Here is a 19,965-nt window from a genome sequence, read left to right as displayed (position 1 = left end):
TAGCCTAGTGGGGAGGGCCCTGGGACTCAGGAGACCTGGGTACTATTCCTGGCTCTGCCATTGGCCTGCTGGGTAATCGCTGGCAAGTCACTGCACCGCTCTGTGCCTCGGTTTCCCCATCTGTGAAATGGGGATAATGCTCCCGACCTCCTTTGTAAAGCGCTTTGAGATCTGAAGAGGAACAGCGCTATAAGAGCTAGGAATTCTTATTATTCGACAGTCACCTCCATCGCCTAGGCTTCGAGCAGACAGGTGGGTGTGGGCACGAATGGGCGAGCGGATTCTGGGGCGCTCGCCTCGCATCTGAAAGATTGTTCCAGGCGTCCCCGCTCTGTTTGGATCGTTCGTCTCTGTACGTGGCTCTCAATCCACCCCGCCCTCCCAGTGAGGTTTTCCTTTGCTGGGTCAGGCTGCCTTAGGGTGACCAGATGTTCCAATTTTCTAGGGATAGCCCAGATATTTGGGGCTTTTTCTTATATAGGTGCCTATTACCCCCACCCTCTGTCCCGATTTTTCACACTTTCTGTGCGGTCACCCTAGGCTGTTTAGAGATCTCTGTACTGGCCACGCCCCCAGAGCAATTGACAAAAGAAGGACATTTCCTTCCCCGGGAAGTGTGCGGGGGGCCTGTGTTTTGGGGTCACTTTTTAGTGCAGTCGAGGCCCCACCAGAGTGTACAGACCAGGATCCGGATATTCCTGGAGCCCCTTTGCCAGTTGGCTTTAAGACAAGGGGAGGGGATGTGACTTGCCCACTCGGGATCACGCAGCAGCTCAGTAGCAAAGCTGGGATTGGAAATGCAGGTCTCGGTCCAGTGGTCGAGCCACTAGGCTACGCTGCCTCTCACAGCACTAGCTTGGCTGAATTTGGCACTCCATGAAATGCAGACCCCGTGGTAGCAGCTAATCCCAGCGCACGCTTCCCACTTGTAGCTCTGGCCACACACCGCCGGCGCGATCAGAATTCCAGGGGGGTTGAACACGGCCCTTCTGCTTGCCCGGTTGGTTTGAATAGGCTTTGCCCTGGGCACAGGAGCCACGCAGGGGTGGGGGAGGAAAGTGATGGTTTGTTCCCACACCATGAGACTGCACCTAGATCTTCCTGCCCCGGCCACTCGCCTCCTCCCCTGCATGCTCTCCCCAGCAGCGAAACAGAGCCGGGAGACAAACGCCAGTAACACTGACACCTCGGTGCTGCGCGCTGACACCTCCTCTCGCTGCACCAGCCGGTGCTGCACGCTCCAGCTGGCGTCCCTGCTTCCGTTCCCATTTTTTAAGGCTTTTTTGTGTGTGTGACCTGAGCGCTGGAGACAAGATGTTAACTTCTAAAATAAAGGACTGGCTTGGTGAACCGCTGAGAACGGAGCCGGTCCAGCCCCTAGACGTGTGTGTGTGTGTGTGTGATTCCTCCCACACACACCCTGTGTGCGCCTTGCATGCACACACTGGGGGGGGAAAGAGACTACAGGGGGTGCTAAAATATTCTTCACACTTCTTCAGAACATTCAGCGTTTTAAGATGCAAATCTGCAAACCACGGGTGTGTGCCCCTGTGTCAATCGAAGGCCTGTGAATAGCAGTGCTTGTACAGAACATGTACCTGCAGGATATAAACAGCTGGAGATCACACGCTCCCCGGAAACTGCTTGTGTTGGGGTGTTTTGATCTCCCTGTCTCTGCCCTCTCTTTCTGACAGCTGCAGGGGCCACACGGAGAGGGGAACAGGGCAGGGCAGGGCTGAAGCCACCTCATCTGACATGATTTGGTTCCATCCCTGGTGATCTTTGGAATCCTAGAACCACTCCCCGAATCAGAGCACAAAAGTGAAATGGCTCCACACAGGCTTGGTGGCGTTTCATGGCGGGATCCTGGTGGGCAGCTTTGTACCGGGGCAGCTCCTTACCCCCAAACAGGGACCTGGCTAGATGTTGGAATAGCCCATTACTGTGAATTTGTGCGTTCATGGCCTCTTGGCCACCCAGGCATCTTCAGACCGTCTGGAATCTGCATAATCTCTCTTGAAGCAGAAATCCTGGGGATCGGGGACATGGTCACTGGGGAGGAGAGAAATCCAGACCCGTATTGGTCCCTGTCTGGGGTTTTTCTCTGTAGTGGGTGTGGAGTGAGTACTTCCTTCCATGCCCTCTGGGTGCGGGGAACCCGAGATCTGGGCAGAGGGGGTGGCTCCTGAAGGAGCTGGGTCGTCAGGCAGGAGCATGGGGACCATTCCAGGAGCACTGTGGGTGCGGCCCACGGCCCAGCGAGATGCACCATGCGTTACGAGGGAGCTGAGCCTGCGCTCTAGGCTTGGGAATGGTGTAACGAGGGCCTTGAAACAATAACGGGTCATCTTGGCCTGGTTCCTCTCATCTCACAACTCTCTCTTTTGGTGCTAGGGCTTCTCTGCTCCGTCTTGTTTGTTCTTCTAAGGTTCCCGGGAATCCACCTCTTCCGCCAGGAGGGATCCCCCGGGACTAGTCAGATCTCTGCTCTCCCTGCTTTTCAGTGTCCTTCTCCTTGCAGCTTCTGGATGCTCGTGTGACAGCCGCGCGCGCCCGTTGGGAATCTTCCATCGCAGGCCCATGCCCCAGTGCGGTGTCGCTGCTGGGCGGGGCCAGCTCTCCCCCGGCACCGCCGACATTCCTGATGCTTCACTGTTGAAGTGAATTCTGTAACCGCACACAGAGCATAGCGCCTCCCCCCAACGGATCCGTGGCTCACACGTGCTGAGTTGAGCAGCAGTGTCCCATCGGGGAGACGGGTGAAGGGAGGCACAGAGATGGGGTGTGACTCAAAGTTCACCAGCGAGTCTGTAAGAGCTGGGACTAGCGCTCCGCTCTGATTCCTAGCCCTGCCTCGCAAGGAACCGTGTGATGAGCGCATGGCGCCCCCACCTGCCCTCCAGGATCTCCCCACCAAGGCGAGTAGCCCCAGGCGGCTCCCCCTGCTCGCTCCTGGCTGGGAGCAGGAAGGCACGAAGTCCCAGGGGTCAGCTGGGCTCCCAGCAGGGAGCCGTGCAGAGCCGAGCTCCGGCTCTCAGCCGCCCGCACTGCCCCTCTTCAGTGGGTGGAAGCGCTCCTGGTGTGGACAGAAGGAGGGTAGTGTGGACATGAGCCAGCGAAAGAATTACTGCGGCGGCTGTTAAACGACCTAACATAGCTTGTAGTGTAGACGTGCCCTGGACGCACGAGGAGTTGCAAGAGACCATTCAGAGAGAAGTGGGCGGATAACCCTTCTGCCGCCACGGGACAAAGGAGAGTTAGTGAGTTACGGGTTGTTGTGATGAGCCAGGAAACCAGGGTCTCCACTGAGTCCCCGGCTTTTGGGGCCTGGCAGAGTTATGAATTTAAGGACTGGTCTGCCCTAGAAAATTCCATCGACCCAGCCATGGCGCTCAGGGGTGTGAAAATCCACCCCCCTGAGCGAAGCAATTAAGCCGACCTAAGTCCCCGTGCGGACAGCACTAGGCCAACAGAAGAATTGTTCCGTCGCCCCGGCTCCCTCCTCTCGGGGCGGTGGGTGACCTAGGCTGCTGGGACAGACCCCCCCCCAACCCCGTTGGCGTAGGGAGCGTCTCTACTCAGCACCGCAGCTGGGCCACTGTCGCATTTGAAATGTGGAACAGGCCTGAGCTCCCCGGCTGGTCTTTAGAAGGTGCTGCGCGGGTTTCCTTTGAGGAGGAGGATGGAGAGGTTGGAGAGAGGGTGTGAAAAGTTACAGTCGCCCTCATTCAGGTAAAAACAGTGTAGGTGTTTCTTGAGGGTCAGGGGCTTCTGCGCCCCACCCCCTTCCTGCCTCCCTGAAGGGTTTGCCCCACTTCCTCCCTCCGGGGATGGCTCCATCTTGTAGCCACCAGCTTTCTCGACCCGGCCCTTCGGAGCTGGCCCTCGCTGCTCACCAGCATCAGCTGAAGCTAGGGTGACCAGATAGCAAGTGTGAAAAATCGGGACAGGGGGTGGGGGGTAATAGGAGCCCATATAAAAAAAGCCCTAAATATCAGGACTGTCCCTATAAAATCGGGACATCTGGTCACCCTAGCTGAAGCCCCTGTGCTGAGGGTTGACCGTAGCAGTCTCTAAAAACAGCCCCTTGCAGCCCCACAGCTCCCCACCTGGGCTGGCCCCCGTCACCTCTGCTCTCTAGGTTTGCTGGATGGCTTGTTTCAGGTGGGAAGCCCAAGGGGAGGTTGGCAGCTGCAGTCGGAGGGGAAGTGGCTTTCCAGCCCTGTGTTCGGCCAGGAGTCCCCCTGTGACGCAGCTCAGTGTGTTAACAAGCCATGACCCCATCAGGCAGCCTCCCCTGGGGACCAGGTTTAGATGAACATCTGGACGCCACGGCTTGTGCTGCAGATGTGACCCACTTTACGTAACGTATCCCGTGTTAAATGCAGAGGGGGTCGATTCATAAATTCTGGTCCGGGAGACGCTGGGATAAATCCAGAGTAAATGAATTGAAGTCAGAATTGAGCGACGCTGCGGTAAATTTGTACCAGATCAGAATCTGGGTTATGGGCGGGAGGGGGCTGCGTGCGCCTCAGGCACTGGAAATACAGCTGCCCTAGCACAGATTCAAGGAAGAGTGAGCGAGAGAATGCAACACATGAGGAATAATATTCCTGGACTTCCCTGTAGGGTAGGTCTATATGTGCTTCCCTGGCACAGGCCTCACAGCTGCTTCTGACTTTTCCCACGGCGTTCAGCTGTGCTGCGCAGAAGGCTGGATGGAAAGCAGGGCCCTTTCTATCAATGAGGGACTAGCGCAATCGGAGGTTCTGTAAACAAGAGGCATTGGACCTGCAAGGGATGGCTAGATGGCCAGCAAGGTAGGGCCGGGACAAAGATGAGGGCAGTATGAGGAAAGGTTAAAAAGACGGGGACTGTTCACCTTGGAAAAGAGACAACTAAGGGGGGATATGATAGAGGTCTATATATATCATGACTGGTGTGGAGGAAATGAATAGGGAAGTGTTATTTACCCCTTCCCATAACGCAAGAACCAGGGGTCACCCAATGTTTAGGCAGCAGGTTTAAAACAAACAGAAGTACTTTTTCACACAATGCACAGTTAACCTGTGGAACTCATTGCCAGGGGATGTTATGAAGGCCTAAACTGTAGCTTGGTTCAAAAAAGAATTAGAAAGTTCATGGAGGCTAGGTCGGTCCATGGCTATTAGCCACGATGGTCAGGGATGGAATCTTGTGCTCTGGGTGTTCCTACACCTCTGACTGCCAGATGCTGGGATGGGATGAGAGGAGCTAGATCACTCGATAATTTCCGTGCTCTGGTCATTCCTTCTGAAGCGTCTGGCACGGGCCACCATTGGAAGGCAGGATCCTGGGCTAGAGGGATGGTTGGTCTGACCCAGGATGGCTGTTCTTGTGAAGATCATAGGGAACGGGGGCCAGATCCTCCGCTGGTGGACATGGTCCCAGCTCCATTGCAGCTGGGCCCTCTTCACCCGCTGTGGTGTCTGAGCCCCCTGGGCAATGACTTGGCGCAGGGTCACCACACAGCCCTGCTGTGGTGGTCTGTCCTGCATCTCTGGCTTGTGGGACCAGCAAAGCCGCCCACGATGTATGTTTTGGACCCCCTGCACCGTCATGGCAGTGCGTCGCCCAGCGCTGTAGCCCGTCTGCCACGCCACCCCCAATGCATTGCAGCCGTCGTCTGGCCAGGCCAGCTCTGCCTCTCCTCCCCTCCAAGCATCCGTTCACCCGACACTTCGCCCCTCTCTAAGGACCTTGAGGAGGCCATTTGGGGATTGGTCCTGCTTTGAGCAGGGGGTTGGACTAGATGACCTCCTGAGGTCCCTTCCAACCCTAATAATCTATGATTCTATGATTCTTCCTGATCCATCTCCCATCTGTAAGGATCGGAGTCTTTCTGACACGTCTCCCTTCTCTAAAGACCTTGGTCTTCTGTACGTCTCTCCCGTCGCTAAGGCCTGACTCTGGAAGAGCCCCCTAGTGCCCCACCTCCCCGAACCCGATGTCAGGCTGCTGCTAGAAGTGCTTTTCTGCTGGCATAATTACGTCTCCATTGGGGATTTTGCCAGCATAATTATGGTGGTTCGGGTTGTCACACTCCTGGCCAGCAGAGCTATGCCAGCCTAACTCTGTAGCATACACCCGGCCTCGTGTGAGTGACCAGCTGCCTGCTGTCCCGTGCAGGGCGGGGCACTGCTCGGCCGTTTTCCAGGACAATAACGCTCCAAGTCCCCGGTAACCCTTTGGAGGAAGGCTCAGGAAACCTGTCGGCTGGGCCGGGCCAGCTGTGTCTCTTGCCCTTGCAGTGATGAGTGTATTGCCCACCGTTGAGGGGAGCGAGCGTCCCTTGGGCTTGGGACATCGCTCTCTGTTTGAGGCCGGGTCAGTCGCTTTCGTGGGGGATCAGAGAGCTGGCTCTAAAGACGGGAACGCTCCCTCTGTGCGAGCGTGGTGGTGAGCCCAGGCCGGGATCCACTCGCAGCAGCCTGGGTTTCCCTTCCTCCAAAGTGACTGTGCAGGGCAGTACCACCCAGTGCACCTGCGCCCTGGGAGTGGCACAGAGCCCTCCCTTCTCCTGATCAGCTGAGCTCTCTCCTCGGCTGGCTGCAGCAGGGCAGAGATGGGGGGGAAGAGGTGGAACGAGCGGTGAGCCGCCCAGCCGGGGAACGAGGACCCAGCGACAGCCCCTGCGCGTGGGAGCTGTGCTTCTCCGCTCACTCGTTTGACTCCATCGGCAACTGCGTCAGAATCAGAGTGTGCCTAGTCCTGCGGGAGCTGCTGCCCCACTGCGCCAGCTCTCTGCGCTGGCATGCAGCCATTACCCAGACCTCGTTTCACTGCAGAAGGCAAAACTGGGTTAGGCTGGAAGCTGCTGGGAAAAGGGTCCTGGCAGATTCCTCCCTTTTCTCCAGTGCTGGAGTGAAAACCTGCCCCGCTTCCCTCCCCTGGGACAAGCACAGCACAGACACACACACACCCCGGGCAAGCTTTCCTCCTCCCCCATGTCCTGGCACTGTGCTTTACCCAGCCCCAGGGGTAAGAAGGGACGGTGGGCTCCAGGCCTTCTTAGCCATGGCCTCTCTGGGGATCCGTCATGATGGAGCCTTTTGTGCTATGGTCACCCATGGATTAACGGCCGGCTTGCTGAGAGGTCTCCAAATGGCATTATCAGTGGGGCAGCAGCACCCAACAGGGGTGTCCCCAGGGGGGTCCTGTTCTTGGCCCCCCATTATTTAACATTTGTATTAATGACCTGGAAGGAATCATGAAATCATCACTGGTAACATTTGCAGACGACACAAGAATTGGGAGGCGAAGGTGTAATGAGGAGCACAGGTCCCTGATCCAGCGATCTGGATCTCTTGGGAAACGGGGCACAAGCAGCCAACGTGTTTTGATCTGGCTACATGTAGACGTATCCGGCGAGGAAGGAAGAACGCCGCCGTGCGCACAGGGCGGGTGGGGCTATCTTGGCAAGCAGCAACTCCTCGATTTGGAGGTCGAGGTGGAGACTCGGGGGAACCTGAGCTCTCAATGCTGTGGCCGAACATGCACAAACGGGGGGGATCTCGCGCAGGAGCAGAGAGGTTATTTTACCTCTGGATTTGGCCCTGGTGCGACCGCTGCTGGGATCCTGTGTCCAGGTCTGGTGCTCACCGTTCAAGGAAGATGTCGATGAATTGGAGGGGTCAGAGAAAAGCCACAAGACTGATTAAAGGGTTAGAAAACCTGCCTTGTAGCAAGGCGCTCCATCCATGTAGCTTAACAAAGAAAAGCTTAAGGGGTGACTTGCTCAGAGTCTGCACGTGGGGAATCAGTCTTGAATAACGGGCTCCTCAGCCCAGCAGAGGAAGGCCTAACACCATCCGATGGCCGGAAGCTGTAGCTGGACAAATTCAGACTGGAAATAAGGTGTCAGAGTAATTAACCATTGGAGCAATTTACCAACAGCCGGGTGGGTTCTCCATGGCTGGCGATTTTCAGATCAGGCCTGGCTGTTTTTAGAACAGGAGAGAGTTTCTAAGAGATCTGCCCTAGGGATTGTTCTGGGGCAGGTCTCTGGCCTGTGCTAGACAGGAGGTCAGACGAGATGATCACACTGGTCCCTTCTGTGAATCTGTGGCAGGGGGAGGGGGGGAGGTTGCTGCCGTTGGGGTGGCCCATGGCCAGATGAGCCCGTGGCTTTGGCTCCATGAGCTCTCTGGCTGCTGGGGTGGTGGCAGGCTGGCTCCTTGCCGTCTGCATGGCTCTCTTCTGTCTCGCTGCCCCGCTCCTGGTCCCCATCTGGTGCTGCGGGGGGGGGCTCGGGTGCAAGCCACACGGCTTCCTGCATCGGCACCTGAATTGCAGCGGCTGTGTGGATGCTGCCCACGCCGGCCCCCACACGGCGATCCTGCAGTATCCGGTCCTGACCCTACAGCCTGGTAGCTTGTCTTGGTCCTTAGGAGGGGTCTCGGCACATCCCAGGGCACCAAATTAACCAGCAGGGCTGCAGCTGGGAGGCAGGCAGCGGAGCACAGAAAGGGGCTGTGGTCGGGTTTAGATGGCTTTGGGATATTACCCGGACTGAGCTCCACCCCCAGACCTGTACTTCCCCCAGGCAGCACCTGTCCACTCCCCTCCCTCCGTGTCCATCTTCCCAGCTCCCAAGGCTGGGGGGGTGCGGGAGGAGGTGAAAAACATTTCAAAAGCTTCCGCTTAAGAAACGAAACTCGGAGGATCTCACAAAACCTGGGCTCCAGGCAGCTGGCGCCCCAGCACAGGGACGGCCGCTGGGGAATTTATGATGCGAGCGATTTCTGCTCTCCACCCCCACGTGCAAACGGCATCTCTCCCGCCCATTCCCAGGCCTTTGGGCCAGCACATGTATCCTGCTGTCTGATCCCAGAATCTCACACTGCAGGGCCCCGGGCAGGGAGGACAGAATCAGGGAGCGGAGGGGGCTCGTCCAGCTCGGAGTCCTTGGAGCAGAGCTGGCTGGGCTGTGAGACTGAAGTAACACAAAACGGGCGGGTGTCACAGCTTGGGCGCGGGGTGGGGCGAGAAACCTGTGGTTGGGAGTTCTGGGCTCTGGCCCCCCCAGGGGCCTGGGCCCCCTTAGCTTGGGGAGAGGGGAGGTCAGTGACGATGTGTCTGGCCAGCGCCCCCTCCTAGCTCGCTTTCATACTGAAAGTCCCCAAATGGGGGGAAGGGGAACCCCCCCAACTCCTACTGCTCTGTCTCCCCCCTCCCCTGTTGCTGAGCAGTAGATCCAGGCAGACACCTGCATGTTGGGACCTGGAAGGAGAGAACCCCCCACCCTGGTTGGTTTCACACCGGGATAAGTCTTCATCCTCCCCCAGCTGCCCCCCGTCCCTGAGCCCATAACTAGCTGAGAGACGATCTGTGTGGTCCCAGCTTCCAGGCAAATCCAGCCAACCCAACCCAGGCTGCAAGCGCAGGAAGCACGTGCGAAGGTCTCGATCCGGAGCGGCCGCATGGTGCCAGCAGCTGGCGTCCTTCCATCAGGCTGGAGCCTGGAGGGTGTCAGGCTGGCTGGGGACGCTCCGCGTTAGAAGAAGATAATCGCTCCAGGTGGACACGGTAATGTGACAGTTTCTAAGGCATCGGCAGCAGGTCCTCCTGCCCTGTTCCTCTGGCCGTACTCCGGCAGAACTCCCGGTGCTTTAACTGGGAGGCTGCCGGAGAGGAGACCTCTGGCTTTGGGCCATTGTCACGACCCACTGGGTGGGAAGCTACGTAGAACTGGGTTCCCTCCCCAGTCGTTCCCTCGGAGCAGAAGCACACTCCGGAGCGCCTTGGCAAGGCAATCAAAAGACGCCCCCAAAAGCAGGGTGAGTGGCTGCCATGTGGGCCTTTGGGTCTCTTCCCTGTGCCACGTAAGCCTGACCTCAGATCCGGCCAGGAACAGTCAGACACCAGCTTTCCAGGGAAGCAGTGGGGTTTGCAATGTACAGCGCTCCAGGGACCTTTGGGGAGAGAATGCGGTTGCCTGGTGCCGTGTGAGGTCACTGGCCCCCGAAAACCAGCACAGAACGCACATGCGGCGACTGCTTGCAAGTGCCTGATTTCCCACGTCGCAGCAGATGGCAGCCGGGGTCCTGTCGGTTGGGACGTCACCTGGTTAATTGCAGCTCTTGGCCTAAGTTACCTTTCCTCCCCACGGCCGGAGCCTAGAACGTCTCGTTTGTTTCCTGACCGCTTTGGAGAGTCGCTCTGCTGTTGTGCATTACTGAAGCAGTAACTGCATTTCAAAGGCAGGTGCCCGCCATCTGTGCCCACTCCCCTCAGCTAGGGTTCCAGCACCCTGGAGGTCAAGATCAGATGGTTTGTGCTTTGCTTGGGGTGAGGGGGGGGGGAGGGTTTCCTTTATTTACTCTGCACAGGCCGGTTTGTTCATAAAAGTTTAACGATGCAAATACCTTGCCTGTGTGGGTTCCAGGTCGTTTGGGCAGGCGATTGTGCACCTCAGTTGTACACACTGTCACAGTGATTGCGTGTGCAGTCGGTCAGGCCAGTCATTTCGGGGACTGGAAGCTCTTTGGGGAAGGGACCGTGTCTACCTCAACGTATGTACAGCATCGTGCACAGTGGGCCCCCGATCCTGAGTGGGGCAGCTGGGCAGGACTGTACGATCGATATTACGTGTGCAAAATAGTAATACCGGGTGTTCCTAGCAATCTTCAGCAGCAGAGCTCAACATGCTTTGCAAAGGAGGGTGGTATTATTATCCCGATTTTACAGATGGGGACACTGAGGCAAGGTCACCCAGCAGCCTAGTGACAGAGCTGAAGAATCCCAAACCCCCTCACAACCATTGCTGGCTTTTCCTGTAGGACGGGGACACACACGTGTCTCTGTCTAGCATTATCTGCATTGACACACAGAGAGGTTAAGTGACCCGTCTAAAGCCACACAGTGAGTCCGAGGCAGCGCTGGGGATGGATCCTTGTTCCTTGCTCTGCTGTTTGTTTAGTGTGTGGTTATTAGGGAGCGGGACCCCGTGGTGCTCGGGCGGCCCAGGGCTTTTGGGTAGTTACCTTCTTTCTGCAGGCCCCTCGGGATCGGGCCCAGACGCTGTTCCCACGCGATGGCTCCTCGGGGGCCTGTGTGAGATGAGCGTGGGCCAGTCACCATGCAGGGAGCGCCCCCGCCCTCTGTTGGGCTCGATTGTGCCCCCGGCAAGCAGCCGCAGCAGGGGGGCGATGTGCTGGGTGGGCCACAGAGCCTGAGCCCAGCTTTCGCCCCTAGCAATTTACTAACCCCTTGGAAAGCTCCTCCTGGCGTGGGCCTGGGCCCTGGAACCCCTCGTTCTTGGTCCCTTCAGTTTCGAGTCGCAGCTCCTGTGTGCGGGAGCCCCAGGAACAAGACACAAACCGCTGGGTGCCTGCGGGGAGATGGCGCTGCCGGTACTTTAAGGAGTGGCTGGAAAGGTTTGGCTCTTTTCCCTACAGCCGCAGTCAGGTTTCCGTGCGTCCTTCCTTTTGTGTCTGGCTCTGTAACTCCTAGACAACGCTATTCCTTGATGAATTCCAGCCGTGCTCTGTACACAGCCCTCAGGCGGGCTCTCCGGGGACTCATTTCTTCTCCTTCCAGCAGTGGAAGGACACCGGCGTCATAAAAGGTGTGATTTGTTGTAGCAGGACCCAGACACTAATGGCTCCTAAATCTAAAGAGGGATTTTAATTAGTGGAGAAAACTTTCCAGCAGGAGGCTGAAAGCAATTAGGGCCTTTCGCTTTCCACAAGACCTTCCCCCTCATTTATTTCTTTTGTCCTCTTGGCTTGTTAGCCGCGCTGTTTAAATAACAATACTTGGTGTGCACATTCAGAGTGCTTTACAAACATGGCTAATCTTCACCCCTGGGGCTGCTTTCAGGTTCTTCAAATGAAAAGGGGCTTTTTTGGGGTGGAAAAAAAATCCACCTTTTTAAAAACAAAATTTGCAAAAAAAAAATAAAATAAATGGCGTCACATGTGTATGGCAGTGTTTTGTTTCCCCCAAACCGGGGCTTTGGTCAATGGAAATGGAATGTTTGGGAGAATGTTTTCAGTAATTTGAGGGGCGGGAAGTGGATAAATGTCACCCACAAAACTTAAAATTGGCTCATTCAAACACTTCCAAATGGAGGCAGTTTTTAAGTTGTTCACTGAACGGGTTTCCAGCCAGCTCAGGCCCAGCCCCTTTCCTGGGCTGGGTAAGGAGCCCACGGTTCCTCTTCTTAAACCAGGGCAAAGAGAAGGTGACTTGGCAAAGGCCGCAGAGGGAAGCTGTGGCAGAGCCAAGATAAGGAGCTGGGCGTTCCCGGCAGTTAGTCCTTCACCACTACACTAAATCCCTTCCTAGGCTATTGGCTTTTGTTTTAATTTTTCCCGCCGTGCTGTGAACCTAGTGACCGCACACGTGTGAAATGTCACAGGAAAACATTCACTGCTTTGCCCAGTGCCACGTTCTTCCTGCGTCTCGCTCTGCTGTGAAATGGAACAGATCGGCCCGGCTCGCCACAGCAGGGCGTAGGGATTCCCGAGCCACCGTCTGACTGGAAACGGGCCCCTTTTCGGGCCCACCAGGCCCAATCTCCTGGCTTAAAACCCGCACGATGATGCAGACTCTAGCTGGATCCGTCTCCAGCTCGTGAGCGGGGAGGTGTCGGGAAAGCCCTGGAAATCGCACTGAGGCCTTGTCCTCGGACCGACGAGGCACCAGTTTAACTAAGAGACACAAACACTCATATTGCTAGCCCAGTGCGACCGCCTGTGTGGCGACCGTTTCAGGCAGGTCAGAGGGGCTTAGCCGAACTCAATCGCCTCCATTGCATCGGGCTGGCTGCCGCGGGACTAACCAGCTTTAAAGTTAGTTAAACCAGTGCTTCATACGGGCCTAGCTTATCCCCTCTCCTGCGTAGGAACAGCGATAGCGCTGCCGTTAAAGCACTCCGGGGGTAGTTACACCGGCGGTGACAGCCGTACGGCTCCTGTGGCTGTACACCCGGCCGGCGGTGCAGAGCTCCGTCTCCCTGCGGTGTTTGAGTCACAGCCGCTTCCCCCGCCACGACCCGGCAGCCGGAGGAGGCTTTCCCACTTCTGCTTACGAAATCCCAGCTGGCCTTGGCCCCCCCAAGGGAAGCAGCAAGCCGCCAGCCAGCCCCCACTTCCCATCCATCTGCCTGTCTCTCCCTGCCCCTGGGCATGAGCTAGGCTGGCATTCCTAAGGGGAACTGAACGTACCACAGCCATGGTCATGGGCCGCCCTGCCAGCTGGTGCCGCTTGGAAAGGCGCCTCCTCCCAGCCAGGATCCCCTCCCCCATGTGGGCACTTGGTGCAGACCAATGTAGGGAGGTCCAGTAATGCACTAAAGCCAGGGGGCAAGGGAGACGCTCTGAGCAGGGACTCACTTGGGCTGGCTGTGGGCCCATCTGCTGCCTCAGTTTCCCTCTAGGCTCCAAAGTCTCCCTAGTCATTTTTCAGGGCTTCCCCTGGCTTACAGCCTGGCCTGCAGCCTGCCGTGCCTTCCCTCCAGCCACACGACGACTCAGTGGTCCTCCAAGCGGGGGCTTTTTACCCAGCAGGCGCCTGCTCCCTGCATGGCTCTCCCTCTCTCCCTGACCTCAGGCTGTCACTGCATACTGGGACCCACCTCTCCACCGACCCCCACCTCCGGGATAGAGGAGCAGCAGCTCTGTGTCACCGCGCAGCCCGTTGGGCAAAGTCTGGGGGGGAGCCTGCGTCCCCTGCACTAGCACCTTCCCCACCCAACTCCACAGCTGCAGGACTTTGCTGTTCCCGTCTGGCCGTAAAGCAGATTCACGTTTCTTATGGACCCTCTTGAGCCCAGGCAAAGGTCCAGATACGAGCTGTGCAGGCCAGGGGAGTGACAGCCGAGTGCCTGGTACATGCAGCGCTTAGAGAGAGATGGGAGAGCGGGGTTCCCTGGAGCTGGGGGACCTCATACAGCAGCCTTACAAAGAGCAAGTGCTGAATCAAAGGGACCAGCATGGACAGCTGGTGTGCGGCTCACGGCCTCCAGAGCTGGCTCCGGAGAAGCAGCCTTGTCCTTCAGCTCCTAATAAATGCAGCCCAGCAGCAGCAATCACATCTGCCTGCATGTGCCCCGGCGCGGCTGCAGAAGGGCATCGGTTCCTCTGCCCGGACTCCTCCAGACGCTTGGTTTCCTTTTCCCACCCCGTCCGTGGAGATCGGCTGAGGGATCTCTCAGGGTCCCTTCCAGCCCTGCCTTTGTGTGAGTCTGGGAAATGGCTCCCAAACCCACGCTGCCGCCTACGCATCCCGGCGCTGAGCGCTGTCCACAGCTCCTGGTCCGCTTTGCCTGTCTACGGGAGTGACAATTCCATGCAGTTTAGTTCTGTGCGGCCACCAGACCCCCAGCTCCATCCCCTTCTGGAGGTGCAAAGGGTTTCCCCACTGTACATGGCCAAATCCTGAATCCTTCTCTCCCCTTTGAGATCTCACAGTAGCACCCAGGAACCTCCGGCACGGGCCTGGGGAAACTTCCACTCGTCTAGATCTGCGGATGCGAGAAGTGGATTTCCCTGCTAATGCCAGTGAAGTTATCCCCACTCCCGTCTCATGCAGGTGCATTAGAGGTGCAGTTCACCCCTTTGGGGGCTAGTCCCAGAGACCTAGATCCCTCTGGGCTGGAGTGGGACCTAGGCCTTCTTGTAGGGGCACATTTCACCCTAGATGAGCTGAGCCAACTCCCCAGGTGTCCTGTTCTAACACTACCCTGTGCTTCTCCCCACACAGAGTTATCCGACGTCCGGCGCTTCCGCGGCCGCGCCCTGAACTACACCACCCTGCTGCTGGAGGACGAGAAGGGGATCCTCTACGTGGGAGCGCGAGGGGCCATATTCTCCTTAAACTCCAGCAACATCGCCGACGGCTCCCAGAGGGAGGTGAGCAGCACCCGCCCGGCCTTGGCTCCCTTTGCAGCAGTTCTGGCTGAGGCTCCTGAATGGCCAGTTGATCGCTTTGGGTGCTGAGTGTCAGGCTTCTGCAGCTGGGCAAAACCGAGCCACTGGTCACTTGAAATCTTGGCCTTGGCTCCTACCTGCTTTTTTTTTTAATGACATATAGGGGTCAGATTGGTGTGGGGGGAGGGCAAGGTGGTGGTACTCTTCTAAGCTCCACCCACAAAAATAAACCCCACCCACAAAAATAGGCTCCGCCCACATGTCCCCCCAAAACGAAGCCTGGCTCCCAGGAGAATGTGCGGATCGGTGACCTGCCCTCTGCTTTCTCCCACAAGCAGTGACAGATTTAACCAGGCTGATGTTTGAACTGGAGTTCTGGGTGTCTGAGCTAACCCCTGGCAGAGCTGAAGGAGGCAGTTTTCACCTCTGCCTCAGTGACACTTGTCATGTTTTCGAGGTTGTCTTCCTAAGGAGGACAGCTAACGACTTTTGAGTTTGTAATACAAGCTGAGATTCTGGAGGGCAATTAACAGCTCCAGCTGGATGCTCGTTAGGGCTGGGTGAGAGACGGTTTTCTAATCCCAGGAGGATTTTCAACGGTGTGAAAAATGCTCCTGTCCCAAATTGTGGAAAAAAGTCAAAAATGTTCAAGAACCAAAGATCCACTGTCCGGGTCAGTCCAAACGTAACGTTTTGACCCTTTTCGCCTCCCCCCTCCCCTTTTTAGTGTAAAGTTACAGACATTTCTGAACTCAAAGTAATTTTGACATCAATCGGAAACGTTCCGGTTCGCCAGTGTCCGGTCTCTTTGACCAAGGGGGTTCCAAGTCTGGTGTTTCGTTGCTCCTGACCTAGTTTCATAAACAGTTTCGGTTTCGATAAATGGCTTTTTTTGAGGGGGGGAAACAGCTGTTCGTCAGAGAGTTCCCAGCCTGGCGGCGCAGGGAACCGGGCGCATACTGGCTGTTTCTGGAGCCTGGACTTAAAGGGCAGAAATGGTTCCCCTAGCGGTTCCCAAAGCGCCCTGTGTCGCCGCCCAGTTGATTGGGGTGACGATCGTTGCTCACAGCACCTGCCCTCTCTCTGGGGCAGGAACAAGAGCTTTGCATGCTAGTGGACGGCTCGAGGCTGACAGCCCCAGAGGGACGCCCTCTACGGGCCCAGCGGCAGCAGTGGACGCTGCTCCACTCCCACCCACAGGGCCAAGCGGCCGAAGCGGGGGCGTTCCGTGGCAGAGCAGGCAAAATTGACTCTCAGGTCCATGAGAGAGGGAGGGTGGACGGAGATGCAGCTAAAGCACAGGGCTGGGACCCAGGAGATCGAGGTTCATTTCCCAGCTGTGCCTCAGGATCCCCACGTGACCTCGGGCAAGTCACTTCTGTGCCTCAGTTTCCCATCTGCAAATGGGGCTAGTAATCCTTCCCTTGTTTGCCGGGCTGTGTCTATGGTAAGCTCTTCAGGACAGGGCAGGGGCCTTCTCTTGTTATATACAGCACCTAGCACCCGGGGGCCCGGATTTCAGCTGGCACTGCTGTGATTCCAGTCATTAGTGTCAACGACCAGGCTCCGTCATCTCTCAGTTGTCTGCCTTAGCCGAGCTAGTTCTTGGTACCAAGTGACTTTGCCCCCAGCATCCCCCTCTGCCTGAGCAGGGTGCAGTTTGCTGCTCCTGTCCCCACGTGGGGCCGGTCCATCACCTCTCGGCGTACAGGGCCATTTCAGGTACCAGTAGCTGCACTGGAGCCGTGACTTGCAGCCGCTCCTGTGTATTGGGGTTGGTCCATCTGTCCTCCCAGCTGACGCCCCCAAGTGCTGCTCCCTCAGAGTCTCAGCTGCTTTACCTCCTTCCTTTGGGGTGCATGCCAGGCCCCCCGGCAATGCCGGCTGCTGTCCGCTGAGCAAGCCGGGCTGGGGAGAACACCCTTCCCGCAAATTCCTCCCTGGGCCCTGGCACCCAGCACCAAACCCATGGTGCCCAGCACGGTCTGGGGTCCCAGGCATTAAGGCGAGAAGGGGCCCCCCAGTAACCTGCTGCAGAGCACAGGCCGTTCTCCCGCACCCAGCAGGGAGCCTAGGAAGGTGGAGTAGGCCAAAGACCAGGCTGTGTGCCCCAGGCAGAGAGTAGCGGGGGATCAGGGGCGGGGTCTCCTCAGCCGTCAGCCCTCCCTTGTGGACTCTGCTGTTCCCCAACCCAAGCGCGGCCGCGTGGAGGAAGCGCTGCAAGCCGCACTGCCTTGCCAGGCTCTCCGCTAGCCCCATTGCCGGCTGGTCATCCTCCCCTGGCGGCTTCTTACGGCTGAGGCGGACGGGGATCGTGGAGCCCTGGTTCCCTGTGCAGCAGAAGAGCCCTTTGCCTTCATCTGAGCCGCGGGTGGGCAATGCCTCCAGCCAGCAGCATCCGTGCCCGTCTCGCAGAACCCCTTACCCCAAACCCCACCTGGTCAAACACATCTGGCACCCGGCTCCTCCCCAGATGTGACCTTTAACCCCCAGGCCCACTGCCCCCCCATGCCATGCTCCTGGGCTGCCATTGCAAACAGGCTCCATTGAAGTCCATACAGCCTCCAGCTGCTAGCTCCCCTGCGCCGCCCTACGGCCAGTTCAGTGTCTCCCCAAAGCTGGAGGCCTCACCCCGTCCCGGCTTCTTCCCCGCCCGTCTGTCTCACGCCCTTCGGTCCAGTGTCCCCTTCCTCGCTGGCCCAAACGCCAGCACCCTCCCCCAAGCCGTGACCTCTGTAACCCACTCGCGGGTGCTCCTGCTTCTCCCCTCCCCTGCCAGCCCATCCCAAATGCTGCCGCTAAAGTCCTTCCCCCCCCCCCAACGCTTGGACACCCCCCTCCCCGGATCCCCCGGCCACCCCCTCCTGCAGGAACTGGACACCTGCCGAGCACCCCTGTCTCCCTTCCCTCCAACTCCGCAGCCGCTGCTGGGTGCCTGGGACAACTGGAACCCCCGAGGGTGCTGGCTTGGTGGGATGAACTGGGCTGGCACATCCTATCCCAGCGCTCTCTGCCCAGGGTCTCCTGCAGTGCCAGCCCAGACACTGTCAGAATGGGCATGCAGGACAGGCAGTAGCCGGCAGCTAAGGATACGCGCCCGCAGGCAGTTGGGAGATCAGACCGTTGCAGGGTAGAGTTAAGGTTTCCCAGCCATTAAGTCCTTCCAGATCCTGTTGTCCTGGGGACACACACAGTCTTTTGTGTCCCAATTTTAAGATCCCCCCGGCTGACGGGCGCGGCGGATGCGATTTTGCAGCCTGACAAATAGGCTGGTGATGAATGTTGTCTCTGTGCCAGCCTCCGCGGAGCTGTTCTCCCCCGCGAGGGGCCAGTCCATCCGGAGGTCTCACTGACAGCAACGCCGTCTCTCTGCCAGCCCCGCTGCCTGGGCAGGACGGTGTCGCCGGGCGGTGGAGGGGCATTTTTGCTTCCCGTCTCTGTCTCTCTGAGCCTTTCCCATGAGGGACCCCTGGGCTTTTGTCATGACGGCAGCAGCGTCCCAATTGCACAGTGGTTTTATTATGTGTATTACGGTGGCACTGCGAGGCCCCGGTGTGCCGGGCGCTGCACAGGCAGGGGGACTGTCCCCTGCCTCAGAGAGCTTTGAAGTAGGTAGGATGGAGCCCAGGCAGCAGACAAGAAGGATTGTGACCCCGATTGCATGGAGAGATTAAGTGGGTCTCCCGGGGCAGCGGAGAGAGGGTCTAATGGTGCCAATCGCAGCCCCCACAGGCCCTACGTCACTCAAAGCTTGAGAGCGGGGGAGAGCAGCTTCAGGCGTTGACGCAAGGATCCTTCGCCAGCGGAGAATTCGGCACAGTGGAGCCCTGCCCTCCCTGTCCCTGTCTGGCCCAGGAGGTGGTGGGTTTGGGTACTACAGCTGCACATTGGTGGGCAGTGCCCCCTCGTGGGGTGGATTCTCCAGGGCATAAGCTGGTGGTTTAAGCTCCTTCCGGTTCTGTTCAATATCCTCATCATTGATTTAGATAACGGCACAGAGTGTCCATTCGTACAGTGTGTGGACGATGCCAAGCTGGGAGGGTTGCAAGTGCCTTGGAGGGTAGGATTAAAATTCAAACTGATCTGGACAAACTGGAGAAATGGTCTGAAGTCAATAGGATGGAATTCATTAAGGACAAATGCCAAGTGCTCCACTTCGGAAGGAACAATCCGTTGCACACATACAAATGGGAAACGACGGCCTAGGAAGCAGCACTGCGGAAAGGGATCTGGGGGTCATAGTGGACCACAAGCTAAATATGAGTCAACAGTGTAATGCTGTTGCAAAGGCAAACATTGATCTGGGCTGTATTAGCAGGAGCGTTGTGAGCAAGACACGAGAAGTAATTGTTCCACTCTACCCCGCGCTGATTGGGCCTCAGCTGGAGCGTTGTGTCCGGTTCTGGGCGCCACATTTCAGGAAGGATGTGGACAAATTGGAGAAAGTTCAGAGAAGAGCAACACAAATGATGAAAGGTCTAGAAAACATGACCCATGAGGGAAGATTGAAAGAATTGGGTTTGTTTAGTCTGGAGAAGAGACGACTGAGAGGGGACATGAGAACAGTTTTTGGGTACATAAAAGGTTGTTATAAGGAGGAGGCAGAAAAATTGTTCTCGTTAACCTCTGAGGACAGGGCAAGAAGCAATGGGCTTAAATTGCATCAAGGGCGGTTTAGGTTGGATTTTAAGAAAAGCTTCTCAACTCTCAGGGTGGTTAAGCACTGGGATAAATTGCCCAGGGAGGTGGTGGAATCTCCATCATTGGGGATTTTTAAGAGCAGGTTGAACAAACACCTGCCAGGGATGGTCTAGCTCAGGGGTCGGCAACCTTTCAGCAGTGCTGTGCCGAGTCTTCATTCATTCACTCTCATTTAAGGTTTCGCGGGCCAGTAATACATTTTAACGTTTTTAGAAGGTCTCTTTCTATAAGTCTATAATATATAACTAAACTATAGTTGTATGTAAAGTAAATAAGGTTTTTTAAATGTTTAAGAAGCTTCATTTAAAATTAAATTAAAATGCAGAGCCCCCCGGACCGGTGGCCAGGA

The 19,965-nt window shown here is 57.1% G+C and overlaps 1 protein-coding gene across 5 annotated transcripts in view; it reads left to right on the top strand.

Annotated features, from left to right (window-relative positions):
* The window catches only part of SEMA4G (semaphorin 4G), a 99,025-nt gene that overhangs the window by 54,639 nt on the left and 24,421 nt on the right, over nucleotides 1–19,965 (top strand). For all 5 annotated transcript variants that reach the window (XR_005583049.1, XR_005583046.1, XR_005583048.1 and 2 more), the window contains exon 3: nucleotides 14,749–14,897. Coding sequence is in view for 1 of the 5 variants with exons in the window: in XM_039482457.1 (XP_039338391.1) it covers nucleotides 14,749–14,897 (149 nt within the window). In the remaining 4 variants the exon portion in view is untranslated. The remainder of the gene's footprint in view (nucleotides 1–14,748; nucleotides 14,898–19,965) is intronic.

The sequence above is a fragment of the Mauremys reevesii genome, linkage group 7 (assembly GCF_016161935.1).
Source record: "Mauremys reevesii isolate NIE-2019 linkage group 7, ASM1616193v1, whole genome shotgun sequence".
NCBI classification, from domain to species: domain Eukaryota; kingdom Metazoa; phylum Chordata; order Testudines; family Geoemydidae; genus Mauremys; species Mauremys reevesii.
This window is presented reverse-complemented; position numbering and strand designations above follow the sequence as displayed.